The sequence below is a fragment of the Stomoxys calcitrans genome, chromosome 3, assembly GCF_963082655.1.
Source record: "Stomoxys calcitrans chromosome 3, idStoCalc2.1, whole genome shotgun sequence".
NCBI lineage: Eukaryota > Metazoa > Arthropoda > Insecta > Diptera > Muscidae > Stomoxys > Stomoxys calcitrans.
The window spans coordinates 30,449,397-30,464,390 of NC_081554.1; the positions used below are offsets into that span (position 1 = coordinate 30,449,397).

At 39.3% G+C, this 14,994-nt stretch overlaps 1 protein-coding gene across 1 annotated transcript in view; it reads right to left on the bottom strand.

The window, feature by feature from the left end:
* LOC106096331 (protein nubbin) overlaps window positions 1-14,470 on the bottom strand; it is a 50,229-nt gene extending 35,759 nt beyond the window's left edge. Inside the window, exon 1 of the mRNA XM_059364795.1 lies at window positions 13,719-14,470. Coding sequence (XP_059220778.1) covers window positions 13,719-13,836 — 118 coding nt within the window. The 5' untranslated portion in view covers window positions 13,837-14,470. The remainder of the gene's footprint in view (window positions 1-13,718) is intronic.
* Window positions 14,471-14,994: the final 524 nt, after the last annotated feature.

The window sequence follows — 14,994 nt, forward strand, 5'->3', positions numbered from 1 at the left end:
TTTTGCATTAGAAACCCCTTGTTGTTCTCCATACTACTCCCCTAAGTTGGTTAATGTCTGGTATTGTATCCCCACCTAAGTACCGAGGTCTTTTAGCCGCGAAAGCCGGGCAATGATGTAGAAAATGCTCCTAAACAAGGGGGAGAACACGTCCAAACAACATGAACTCGATTTGGTACTCATGCTAGATTCGGCTATGTATAGGGGCGTTGGTAGACGCTTCAAGAATTCACCTGGGATTAAAAGCCCTGCGGGATTAAGCCAACACGGTAAAAGCCTGCATAAAACACCACTAGGACTTGTTCCCTTGGGAGGAGAGAATGTCACACTTACTGAAAACGTAAAATACCTAAATGTTTGGCTGGACAGAAAATTTAAGTTCAAATCAAACGTTTGGAAAAAGCAAGAAAGCTAACTCTTACCCTATACACCTGCAAGAGAGCCATTGGCAAAAGTTATGGTGTTTAAACCAGGGCTGCGGAGTCTAGCCCTCAACTCCGACCCCGTGTCGAAGTCTAAGTGGAAGTCGGAATATTAAGCCGGAATTGGAGATCGGTTTGGAGTCGGGGCAAACGTGCTCAACTCCGAACCAAATTTCGACTCCGGCTCAATAGTCCGACTCCGACATCGTCTCCAGCCTCAAAAACTCGAGTCCGGTCGACTCCCCTGCCCTGGTTTAAACCGCTTGTCATACACTGGGTATGCACTGTAGTTATCAGACCTATTATACTATATGGTGTTAGGGTCTGGTGGACGGCGCTTCAAAAGTCCTCCTATTGTTCAATATTCAGCCGGCTCCAAAGGATGTCTTGTTTGTGACGCACTGAGTACGACACCATTTGATAATCCCAATTTAATGCTACACATTATGCCTCTGGACATTGTGGCTGTATATATAGCTGCGACCACTGCTATCAGGCCAAGGGAGCTTCCCCTTTGGCCTGGCAGTGGCTACAAACACAAACACTACAAACAAAAGTTGTGGTGTTTAAACCAGGGCGGCGGTGTCTAGCCCTCGACTCCGACCACGTGTCGAAATCTAAGTCGGTGTCGGAGTATTAAGCCGGAGTCGGAGATCGGTTCGGAGTCGGGGCTAACGTGCTCAACTCCGAACCAAACTCCGACTACGGCTCAATAGTCAGACTGCGACTTCGCCTCCGGCCTCAAAAACTCGACTCCGGTCGACTCCCCAGCCCTGGTTTAAACTGCATGACATGCACTGACGTAAATATGGTTCAGATCGGACTATATTTGGATATAGCTGCCATTTAGACCGATCTCCCGATATAGGGTCTTAAGGCTATAAATTTTTTATTTATTACCCGATTTCGCTGAAATTAGCATCAGTGGGTTATTTTAAGCTTCCCGACATCTGACACAAATTTGGTTCAGATCAGACTATATTTAGATATATCTACCATATAGACCGATCTCCCGATAAAGGGTCTGAACGCTATAAAAGCTTTATTTTTATCCGATTTCGATGAAATTTAAAACAGTGAGTAGTTTTAGGCCTACCAACATCTGACCCAAATATGGTTCAGATCGGACTATATTTAGATATAGCTGCCATATAGACCGATCTCCCTATGAAGGGTCTGAAGGCTATAAAAGCTTTATTTTTTATCCAAATTCGCTGAAATTTGGAATAGTGCGCAGTTTTAAGCCTCCCAATATCCCACCCAAAAATATTACAGATCGGACTATATATAGATATAGCTGTCATATAGATTGATCTGCCGATAAAGAGTCTGAAGCCCATAAAAGCTTTATTTATTACCCGATTTCGCTGATATTTAAAACAGTGAGTTATTTTTAGCCTTCTGACACCCGACCTAAATATGGTTGAGATTGGACTATATTTAGATATAGGTGCCATATAGACCGATCTGCCGATAAGGGGTCTGAAGCCAATAAAACCTTTATTTATAACCCGATTTCACTGAAATTTTGCAAAGGTGGGTTACTTTAAGCCTCCCGATATCTGACATAAATATGGATTAGATCGGTCCATATTTAGACATAGCTGCCATATAGACCGATCTCTCGATAAGGGGTCTGAAGTCAATAAAAGCTTTATTTTTTAACCGACTTCGCTGAAATTTGAAACAGTGAGTTTTTTTTAGCTTTCTGACATCCGACCTAAATATGGTTTGGATCGGACTATATTTAGATATAGCTGCCATATAGACCGATCTCCCAATAAAGGGTCTGAAGCCCATAACAGCCTTATTTATTACCCGATTTCGCTGATTTCGTGTGCATAAGTTATTCAATTTTCATTGGATTGTGAAGAAAAGGGGTTAACCATATATACCCGAGGCGGTGGGTATCCAAAGTTCGGCCCGGTCGAACTTAATGCCAGTTTATTTGTTTTTCGTTATTTTTATACCCTCCACCATAGGATGGGGGTATACTAATTTCGTCAATCTATTTGTAACTCCTCGAAATATTCGTCTAAGACCCCATAAAGTATATATATTCTTGATCATCATGTCGTCATGTCATGTCAGTCGAACTAGCCATGTCCGTCCCTCCGTCCGTTTGTCGAAAGCACGCTAACTTTCGAAAGAGTAAAGCTAGCCGCTTGAAATTTTGCACAAATACTTCTTATTGGTGTAGGTCGGTTGGGATTGTAAATGGGCCAAATCGGTCCATGTTTTGATATCGCTGCCAAATAAACTGATATTGCGTCTTGACTTCTTGAGCCTCTAGTGGGCGCAATTCTCATCCAATTTGACTGAAATTTTGCACATATCGTTTTGATATCATTTCCATCAAATGTGAGAAGTATGGTCCAAATCGGTCTATATAGCTGCTATATAAATCGATCTTGGGTCTTGACTTCTTGAGCTTTTAGAAGGCGCAATTCCTATCCGATTTGGCTGTAATTTTGCACGTGGTGTTTTGGTATCACTTCCAACATTTATGCGAAGTATGGTCCAAATCAGTCCATACCCTGATATAGCTGCCATATAAACCGTTCTGGGATCTTGAGTTCTTGAGCGCAATTCTTATCCGACTTGGCACAAATTTTGTACAACGGCTTCTCCCATTGCCTTTAACATACGTGTGCAATATGGTCTGAATCCATCTATAGCTTGACACAGCTCCCATACAAACCGATCTCCCGATTTTTCTTCTTGAGCCCCGAATCGGACTATAATTTGATAAAGCTCCTCCTACTCCTCCGTCCATATTCATTATTCTTTGTTTGCCTAAAAAGAGATACTGCGCAAAGAACTCGACAGATGTGATGGAGTGTATATAAGATTCGGTGTTGGAGGGTATATAAGATTCGGCCCGGCCGAACTTAGCACGCTCTTACTTGTTTTAATGTTACTCCTGATTTTCTCGTGAGTCGTGTGCGTCTTGTGAGTCGTGAGTGTCTCGTGAGTCATGTGTGTCTCTTGAGCATCTCGTAGGATGTGAGCGTCTTGTGAGTCGTGAGCGTCTTGTGTGTCGTGGGTGTCATGTAAGTGTCTCGTTAGTCGTGATTTTCTAGTTATTCGAGATTAGTATCGTGAGCATGATTTCACTCACTCACTCTCACCCACGAAGAATTTTGATTCAATCACAGTCACGCACTATAACGTGATTGAATATGGATCTCACTTACGAATCATGCGACTCACGCGTGATTCACGCTTGACACGAGAACTCACGTGCACACCTCTGCTAGTAGTTCGGAGGTTTGCCGCTGGTTCTTCATCTTTGGGCCAAATAATTTTTTAAATTTTTATACCCACCACCGAAGGATGGGGGTATATTCATTTTGTCATTCCGTTTGCAACACATCGAAATATCCATTTCCGACCCTATAAAGTATATATATTCTTGATCAGCGTAAAAATCTAAGACAATCTAGCCATGTCCGTCCGTCTGTCCGTCTGTCTGTTGAAATCACGCTACAGTCTTTAAAAATGGAGATATTGAGCTGAAATTTTGCACAGATTCTTTTTTTGTTCATAAGCAGGTTAAGTTCGAAGATGGGCTATATCGGCCTATATCTTCATATAGCCCCCATATAGACCGATCCGCCAATTTGGGGTCTAAGGTCCATAAAAGCCACATTTATTATCCGATTTTTCTGAAATTTAGGACAGAGAGTTATGTTAGGCCACTCGACATCCTTCCTCAATTTGGCCCAGATCAGTTCAGATTTCGATATAGCTGCCATATAGACCGATCCGCCAATTTAGGGTCTAAGGCCTATAATAGCCACATTTATTATCAGATTTTGCTGAAATTTGGGACAGAGAGTAATGTTAGGCCACCCGACATCCTTCCTCAATTTGGCTCAGATCGGTTCAGATTTGGATATAGCTGCCATATATACCGATCTCTCGATTTAAGGTCTTGCGCCCATAAAAGGCGCATTTATTGTCCGATGTCGTCGAAATTTGAGTGAGTTAACTTAAGGCCCTTGACATACTTCTGCAATGTGGCATAGATCGGTCCAGATTTGGATAGAGCTGCCATATAGACCGATCTCTAGATTTAAGGTTTTGGTTCAATAAAAAGCGCATTGATTGTCCGATGTCGCCAAAATTTCGGACAGTGAGTTGTGTTGGGCCCTTCGATGTTCTTTTTCAATTTGGTTAGATCGGTCCAGATTTGGATATAGTCATATAGACCGATATCTCGATTTAAGGTTTTGGGGGCCAAAGAAGTCGCATGTTAGGCTCTTCGAGTTTTTTCTGCAACTTGGCCCAAAGCGGTGTAGATTTGGATTTACCGGCCACATAAAAGGCGCATTTATAATCCGATTTCACTGACATTTGACACTGTGACTTATGTTAGGCTTTTCGACATCCGTGTCGTATATGGTTCAGATCGGTTTATTGAACAATGATTTGTACTTCCTAGTATTTGGTTCAAATCGGATCATATTTCCATATATCTGCTGTGGAACATAAGGTATGCAATTTTCACCGGATTTTGATGAAAGGTGGTATATATATATACCCGAGGTGGTGGGTATCCAAAGTTCGGCCCGGCCGAACTTAACGCCTTTTTACTTGTTTTGCCTGTAAGGGGCGAGATCATTAAATTTTACAATTTTTGTTTCTCTTTCGAGACGAGCTCAATGATCGGATATGCAAATTGAAAAGGAAAGCCAACGATAGCAACACACACCAACCACTATGGGACGCGTTTCGTCTTTGGTTAGAAGATTTTTCAACCATTTTTCAAATTCAATTTCTCTGCTTATCGCATGTTTGAACTTTTTTTTGCAAATTACAAACTTCCGTCACTTTTCCTGTTAAATGCCTGTGTAGCTCATTACGCATCGAGTTTAGACCCCCTTTTCTAGTCAACTACCTGAAAAATGTGTCATCGAATCTAATAATTATTGCTAATCAATAGGTCGATGGCAATATTCTATAGCTTGTTTTTGTTTTATATCGCCTAGAACTTATCTATAGCGTGTTTTTAATTTCACAAATATTTGATAAATTTCAGATTTCCAATTTAACATACAAAATAAAATACAGCTCATTGTCCAGCCCACAATTATACAGGAGAAGAAACAAACAACTTATCTAAACAACATAAATATTTCACAAAAAAAAAAAAAAGAAAAAATAATGACTTAACAATTGCAAAAAGACCAAATTAATAGAAACGATTCATAGCCAGCTATTAAAGTAGCACGTACTCCAGCACAGCCAAAGATTAAAGTTCATACTTGGGAAATTTTTGCAAATAGAGCAGGTTTTTTTGGGGTGGCGGGAGAAGTAAATACAAATAAAAGATAAGAATATAATTTGAAAAAAAACAGCGAAAAAAAAATTCAACAATAAAGTTATTTAAGAGCTTTTTCAGGAAATATTGCAAAAAAAAAACACAAACAAATTCTTAGAAACACACCCCCTTTTGAGGAAATGTAAAACTGCTAAGGCAGGGAAATGAGGGAAAAAATTAGAATTTTGCAGTAAATTATATATGAACAGATAAAATTTATTTTCCTTAGCTTTCAAAAGTCCACGATAAGAAAACCTAAAAATACAGTTTCTATGTTTGAAATACAAAAACCTTCGTTTCAATTTATGGCCCATACTCCAAGTGTTATTGGAATTTGGTTTTTAGCTTTTCATATCACTATCAATAGGTGACTTATAAGCAAACACTTTATTTTCATACCATGTGTCACAAATGTGACGTATTTCCCATTTTCGAATATTTAAAAATATTTTGCAAGATTCTAAATGGATTTTGTGGTTCGATTTCCTCCCTCCCCCCAAAATGTTTGGTTTGCCTTAATAAACTGATATCACGAGTGTTTGTCGCTTGGCATGATTATTTGGGTGATTAATTTATGATTGTTTAGCACAATGGTTATTTTTGGTTTAAAGTATCATTTCCAAGTTATTGCCTGACAGTATGTCTAAGTGTTTAGTATTTTTTTTTTAAGTTATTGATTATTTTAAATAAGTTTTTTTTTCGTCGCCTCTTGATAAGGTGCTAGGCTTTTGTAAATATCTGAGATATGAAAAGTGTTAATGGTTCACATTCACATTGTTAACATGACGACCATACAATACAGGTGAATGAGGAGCTGAAGAGTGTTTTTTCTTTTATCATGAAATGTAATGTAGGTCATTGGTCCAAAAATGTTTTATGGTGATTGATAAAGATTCTTGAGCAAAATAAATTTAAACTAAACTTCAAAATACGTAAACCACCTTTCATCAAAACTCGATGAAAATTGTATACCTTTTGTCCCATAGCATTAATATCAAAATATGTTCCAAATTGGACCAAATACTTATAAGTACAAGTGTTTGTTCAATTGTGTATAACAAAATATTGGTCTCTTAAGTAGCTTTATCTAAAAATAAACCGATCTGAGCTACATACGACACGGATTTTGCAAAGCCTAACATAAGTCCCTGTGTCAAATTTCAGTGAAATCGGACAATAAATGCGCCTTTAATGGGACCAAAACTTTAAATCGAGATATCGGTCTATATGGCAGCTATATCCAAATCAGATCCGATTTGGGCCAAGTTTCAGAAAAATGTCGAAGGGCCTAACTCAACTTACTGTCCCAAATTTCGGCGACATCAAACAATAAATGCACCTTATATGGGCCCACAACCTTAAATCGAGAGATCGGTCTATATGGCAGCTATACCCAAAACTGGACCGATCTGCACCAACTTGAAGAGGGATATCAAAGAACCTAACACAATTCATTGTCCCAAATTTCAGCAAAATCGGATAATAAATGTGGCTTTTATGGGCCTAAGACCCTAAATCGGAGGATCGGCCTATATGCTAGCTATATCCAAATCTGGACCGATCTGGGCCAAATTGATGAAGGATGTCGGAGGGCCTAACACAACTTACTGTCCCAAATTTCAACAAAATCGGATAATAAATGTGGCTTTTATGGGCCTAAGACCCGAAATCGGAGGATCGGTCAATGTGGCAGCTATATCCAAATCTGGACCGATCTGAGCCAAATTGATGAAGGATGTCGAAGGATGTCCCAAATTTCAGCAAAATCGGATAATAAATGTGGCTTTTATGGGCCTAAGACCCTAAATCGGCGGCTCGGTCTATATGGCAGCTATATCCAAATCTGGACCGATCTGCGCCAAATTGGCGAAGGATGTTGAAGGGCCTACCGAAACTCACTATCTCAAATTTCAGCAAAATCGGATAATAAATGTGGCTTTATGGGCCTAAGACCCTAAATCGGAGGATAGGTCTATATGGCAGCTATATCCAAATCTGGACTGATCTGAGCCAAATTGACGAAGGATGTCGGAGGGCCTTTCATAACTCCCTGTCCCAAATTTCATCAAAATCGGATAATAAATGTGACTTTTATGGGCTTAAGGCCCTAAATCGGCGGATCGGTCTATATGGGGGCTATATGAAGATATAGTCCGATATTGCCCATCGTCGAATTTACCCGCGTATGGACAAAAAAAATAATCTGCGCAAAATTTCAGCTCAATATCTCTATTTTTAAAGACTGCAGTTTCAACAGACAGACGGACGGACATGTCTAGATCGTCTTAGATTTTTACGCTGATCAAGAATATATATACTTTATAGCGTCGGAAATGGATATTTCGATATGTTGCAAACGGAATGACAAAATGAATATACCCTCATCCTTCGGTGGTGGGTATAAAAATATAGATCAAAACATGGACCGATATGGCCCATTTACAATCCCAAACGACCTACACCAATAAAAATATTTGTGCAAAATTTCAAGCGGCTAGCTTTACTCCTTTGAAAGTTAGCGTGGTTTCGACAGACAGACGGACGGATGGACGGACGGACATGGCCAGATCGACATAAAATGTCACGACAATCAAGAATAATTATACTTTATGGTGTCTGAGACGAATATTACGAGTAGTTACAAACAGAATGACGAAATTAGTATACCGCCATCCTATGGTGAAGGGTATAAAAATAAATTTGTTTTTTGGGTTAATTTCTCCTTCGAGATGAGCTTAATGATCGGAAATTGTATAAAGAATGGAAATGCAAATGCAAATTTTGCTCATGAACATGTCACTAAGGAACAGGGGCAAACTTCTCACATATCAATGAGTGCAGTCCGATTCAAGTTTAAGCTCAATAATAAAGGGCCTCCTTTTTATAGCCGAGTCCGAACGGCGTCCCGCAGTGCGACACCTCTTTGGAGAGAAGTTTTACATGGCATAGTACTTCACAAATGTTGCCAGCATAAGGAGGGGAAACCCACCGCTGAAAATTTTGGCTGATGGTCTCGCCAGGATTCGAACCCAGGCGTTCAGCGTCATAGGCGGACATGCTAACCTCTGCGATACGGTGGCCTCTATATAAAGAAAGCTTTCCAAAAAAAAAAGTAAAAAACGGCATTATGTTCGGCCTGGTCGAACTTTGGATACCCACTACCTCGGGTGTATATGTAAACCCCCTTTCGTCACAATGCGGTGAAAATTGGATAACTTATGCACCCAAATTCGACACGGACATTGAGTGGTCTAATATATCAAACTGTTGAATTTGGTACTTATTTTTGACTGGTGAATTTGTATTTAAAATTTCAACAAAATCAGGTAATAAATATAGACCGGCACATCGGTCTATATGGCAGCTCTACCTAAATGTAGTCCGGTTTGATCCATATTTAGGTCAGATATCAGGAGGTTTAAATTAACCCACTGTTTCAAATTTCAGCGAAATCGGGTAATAATTAAAGCTTGTATGGGCTTCAGACCCTTTATCGGTAGATCGGACTATCGGATCGGGCAGCGATATCTAAATATAGTCCGAATTGGACCACATAAAAACCACCCCAGACTGCCGCAGATCTCTCAACGCGATGGTTGAACAGTTTAAATTCACCTGTTCTGAGTGCCGGGCCGCAGATATATCCCAGGGAATTGTAAAGTGAACAAGCTTGCGAGACAAGAAACTATCCTACACATTCCAGGGACACTGGAATCTGTGGGTATGCCTCTAGCGACTTGTTAGCTAAGTTTTCAGGACCAAGCTCGAAGGACAACGGATTATAGATGGTTACTAAGAGAGAGCTGTGAGCATTCCAAAACTATCGGTCTAATCTAGACTTGAAGAGGTCTACCGCTTTGCTTTCACTGGCTAGAACTGGCGTCTCAGTTATTGTGTCCGTCATGACAGGGCACTGTCTAATCGGAAAATATGCTGACAGACTGAAGGTTGCTAGCAACGACTTTTGCAGAAGCTGTGAATACATGGAAGAAGAAGACTTTAGAACACCTTCTGTGTGTATGTGTCCCGCACCAGCAGTCAGAAGGAGTTCCACTTTAAGTTCTCATTTCTTTGAGGACCTGTCTGATTTAGCAAATGTGAACATTTGCCAGTCGTTGGGCTTTTTAAAGCGATCTGGATGGTTCAACAGTTGGAACTAGAAGCCATCTTCCTTAGTCTGTTCCTGTGGTATCACAATGGATGAAAACGCCTAAATGAGTATAATGGCAGACTGCCACTTAAACCTAACCTAACCTTGCCTACGATTCTCATCAACTTTAAGGAAGTACGGTCCAATGATGCCACCAGCCCATAAACCCCACGAAACTGTAACTTTTTCTGTAGACTCTTGCAATGCTCCAAAATCGACAATTCTGCTTATTGGCGTACCCATTGAGTCAAAAATGAGCTTCGTCGCTGAACACAAGAAGCACACGATGAACTTTCTTAACAGAGCACGCATTTTGATAAAATTCAATAATTTGCAAGCGTTGTTCGTTTTTAAGACGATTCCTGGTTAAATTATAGCAAAAAAGATGATGTTTGACTGTAAAACAAAACACGAAACGTGCGTGAGCTTTTTAAACCAGTGCTGCCAAAACAAAAAAAAACTCAACAAATCATCCTTTACAATAGCAAGATGAAAGTCACAAAAGATACACTGCATCAACCATGATTTGACCCTTTTCGATCCCTTGGTAAGGGGGTCATCATCACAAATTTTTAGGTGTGAGAACTTCACAGGTCGTACAATGGCAGGTTGTATTTATCCTAAAGAAATTGCAAAGGAACCTCTATGAAAGGCATACAACACCCTACCTAATCCCGAAACTTTTTCCTACTGGCAGTATTACTTTTCCAATGCAAGTGTGTTTGTCTTATTGTAGCATGGATTTCTTTTCCACATCTTACAATTTCTTTTTCTTGCATACACATGGTACTGTTTTTCTTTTCGAAGTTGTGTTGATGCCTCAGAACGTTAAGACGGCGGCAACTGTTCATTGTTGCCCGCACGTCGTGGGTTCAAACCACGTCCTAACTCAACCGAGTTTTTTATACCCACCACCATAGGATGGGGGTATACGAATACTAATCTAGTCATTCCGTTGGCCACACCTCGAAATATTCGCCAAAGACCCCATCAAGTACATGTATTCTTGATCATCAGGACAGTCTGAGTCGATCTAGCCATGTCCGACCGTCCGTCTTTTCGAAATCAAGATAGCGGTCGAACGCATAAACATAGCCGCTTGAAATTTTGTACAGATACTTCCAATTGATGTATGTGGTTGGGGGTTGCAAATGGGCCATATCAGTTCAAATTTAGATATAGCTGCCATATAAACCGATCTCCCGTTTTGACTCCTTGAGCCCTTACAAGCCGACATTTTGGTTCGATTTAGCTGAAATTTTGCATGCGGTGTTCTGTTATGACTTTCAATGACTGTGCCAAGTACGTTCTGAATTGGTCTATAACCTGTTACAGCTGCCATCTAAACCGATCTCCCGATTTTACTTCTTAGGTCTTTCAAGCCTCAATTTTTGTCCGATTCGGCTAAAATTTTGCACACAGTGTTCACTTATGACTACGGTCAAAATCGGTCGGTAATCTGATATAGCTCCCATATAAACAGATCTCCCGTTTTGACTGCATGAGCCCTTACAAGCCGAAATTTTGGTTCGATTTAGCTGAAATTTTGCATGACTTCCAAGAACTGTGCCAAGTACGGTTTAAATCGGTCTATAACCTGATATGGCTCCCATATAAACCGATCTCCCGATTTGACTACTTGAGCCCTTATAAACCGCAATTTTTGTCCGATTTGGCTGAAATTATGCATGGGGTATTCTGTTAAGACTTCCAACAACTGTGCCAAGTACAGTCCAAATCAGTCAATAACCTGATATAGCTCCCATGTAAACCGATCTGCTGATTTGACTTCATGAGCCCTTAGAAGCCGCAATTTTTGTCGGATTTAGCTGAAATTTTAAGTAAAATTCTAAAGATAAGTACGGCCCAGAATCAGATTTGTATCTGGCGGGGATAAACTGCGGTTCATCGAGGACTTGGTTGGTTGTCTCCATGCGAATGCAAATTTGCCCAAGAACATTCCATTAAGGAACATAGGCAAACTTCTCACATATCAATGAGTGCTAGCCGAATCAAGTTTTTAGCTCAATGGTAAGGGACCTTCTTATTAAAGCCGAGTTTGAACGGCGTGCCGTTCTAATCCGGATGTTGGGTCTGAATCCTTGGTCACAGAACAAGTCATTTTGCAAAATTTCAGCCAAATTGGGTAAGATTTCGCTCTCTGTGTTTCTCGGTTTCTATGGGAGCTATAATCAGGCTATGAGTCGACTCAAACCATACATGTCACCAATGTTGGAGGTTTTAGTAGAAGTCATTGTGTAAAATATCAGCCAAACCGGTAAAGAATAATGCTCTTTAGGGGCTAAATTCTCATGTCTTTAAGAACCTATCTGATTTAGCGGATGTGATCATTCGCATGTTGTAGGGTTTTTAAAGCGATCTGCATTATTTAACTGTAGGAACTATAGACGGCATCTTCCTTCAATGGACGAAAACATCCAAGTGAGTCTGATGGCAGACTGCCACTTAAACCTAATCCTTACATAGGAGCTCAAGGAGTACATTCGGGAGATCTTTATCAGGTTATAAACCGATGCATACCATACTTGGCACAAATGTTGGAGGTCACAGTAGAATTCATTGTGCAAAATTTCAGCCCAAATCGATTAAGTGAAAAGGTTCAAGTGTACAACAAAAAGAGTTGGGCAATGTTGATTTGATTGTGGTTCTTAGCTATGATGATAAGTTTGTATTGCTATAGGGGAAAGTAAGGCTTTCCTCTCTCTTGCTGCGCTAAGGAGAGTAAGAGGACTTCTTGAGCCCTGTTTCAAAACAAAAACGTGCTCTACACCGTACTCAATAGTCGTTGGGCATGTAGAGACCTTAATCAATGCGACAAAGATGTTGATGGAGATGCATGGCATATCAGAAATCACGATCCACCATGCCAGTCAAAGTGTTTTGAATAACAGCACCCAGTTGCTCAAACTTTTACAAGTTCTTTGCCATGCTATTCTTTGAATAGAAAGCATTGCATATAATCTCGAGCTGGAAGATGTTCGAAAAAATCACGAAAAGATATAAAATTTCGCAAAAATCGGACAACGGAAACGAGGGTCAGGCGTAATGGGTTAATACGCTTGACCCTCGATTTCGGCGTATTAACCCATTACGCCTGACCCTCGTTTCCGTTGTCCGATTTTTGCGAAATTTTATATCTTTTCGTGATTTTTCGAACATCTTCGAACATTTTAGGAAAATGTTGTTTGGGAAAAATAAGCATAATGAAAAGACTTTAAAAATGTTTAGGCAAAATGTGGTGTCGCAAAATGCATTGAGCGGGCACAAAAATTTTTATTGAAATTTTGGCTTTAGGAAAAAAATCTCGAGGTTAGGTTGTCTTGAAAATGGGGTTTCGCTGCAAAATAATCCTTAAAAAAATGCATGATAATTTAGTCTTTAGAAAAATATTTTTTTGAAATTTTTCTTTATACCCTCCACCATAGGATGGGGGTATATTAATTTCATCATTTTGTTTGTAACTCCTAGAAATATTTATCTTAGACCCCATTTGAATTGATAGTCATGAAATTTTAAGTCGATGTAGCCATGCCCGTCCGTCCGTCTGTCTGTCGAAAGCACTCTAACTTTCGAAGGAGTAAAGCTAGCCGCTTGAAATTTTGCACAAATAAAATATTTTAAGCAAATATAAAATTTTTAAAAATTTTTAGCAAATATTTTTTACAAAAAACCAATGAAGAGCAATATTTTCACGATAAGATTTAACATTTTCAAAGTTTTCGAGTCGAAGTCAATCTATTGATAATTTTTTTTTAAATAAAATTAAATTTGTTTTTCTTTCTTCTCTTATATCACTTACATCGATTCTGCATTATGTGATGATGTGTGGTTGTGGGTGTTTTTAATAAATCACGTTTCAGTGAATTATTATTATCCTCCGGTGTTGTCGAATGCCAACGTAGCTCTGACATAACCATTTTCACTATAGAAAAATGTTTCTTTTTTAAAAAAAATTCTAGAACAAAATGATGTTCTGTTTTGATTTCTTAACAAAAATTTTAAAGTATTTTTCTTTGGTACACTTTTGTAATTAGTATGAGAGAATATTTTCAAACTTTTGTCTTTCCCCAAATTTTAGTTATATTTGCTAGCGTATTTAGGTTGAAAGGGATTTTTAGCTCATTTTTGAATAATTATTTCTTTTTGTTATTATTTTTGTCTTTCGTTTCTATTTGCGTTTTTGTTTTTTTTTTTTCAACTTGTTTTCATTGCAGTTTGTTTGTGGACATATTTGTGGCATTACGTTACGTTGTTATCGTTTTGATAAGCGACACTATTTGTGATGTGTTCACATTAACGTTTCGTCAGAAACTAATTTTCCGATTTGAAGACAAAGTGTTACAATACCTTTGTCTAGCTGCCAAACAGACGCACACACACACACACACACGCACGCACAACAAAAACACGTTGTTTTTGTGAATTTTTTTGGCCAAAATCAAACGAAATGTTAGAAGAAAATCCTCATAAGAAAAAGATGCCCAAAATTGCTGAAGTCCTTAAATTTCAATTGTTTCATGGAAACTGACAAGCAGTTCTGTCTGTCTGTCTGTCTGTCTGTCTGTAGACAAACTGTATAAGGGTATGTTTTTATTTGGTGGGGGAATTTTGCGTTCTGTGCAGATTTCCGTTTTATGTTTTTGCCTTTATTTTGCTTTCGAAATTGCCTTGTTTTTCTTTAGGAGTTCATCAACTCTCTGCATAAGTGAGCGCGCGCGGTATAAAAGCCTCTGGTAGAGGGGGTGGAATTTTCTTTCGTTTTGTTAGAATTTTCCCAATTTGAATTTTCCTTTTGATTTGGCTGATCTCTCGTGCAGAATTTTCTCTTTTGTGCCTTAGGTTTTTATTTGAGTACGCAGTTTTTTTTTTGCACGTATTATTGTTTGTTTTTATTTTTTTTTCTCGCTTTTGTTAGCGGCGACGGGCTTTAACGTGGCAGCGTTAAGCGTTTATCTTGTTGCACGTTATGTTTCAAACTAAATTCAACGCTCGCGCTCATAGCTGGCCACTGACATTTCCTTCCTTTGCCATGCTGTTATGGTCGTCTGTTGGTTCGTATGTTCGTTCATTCATTC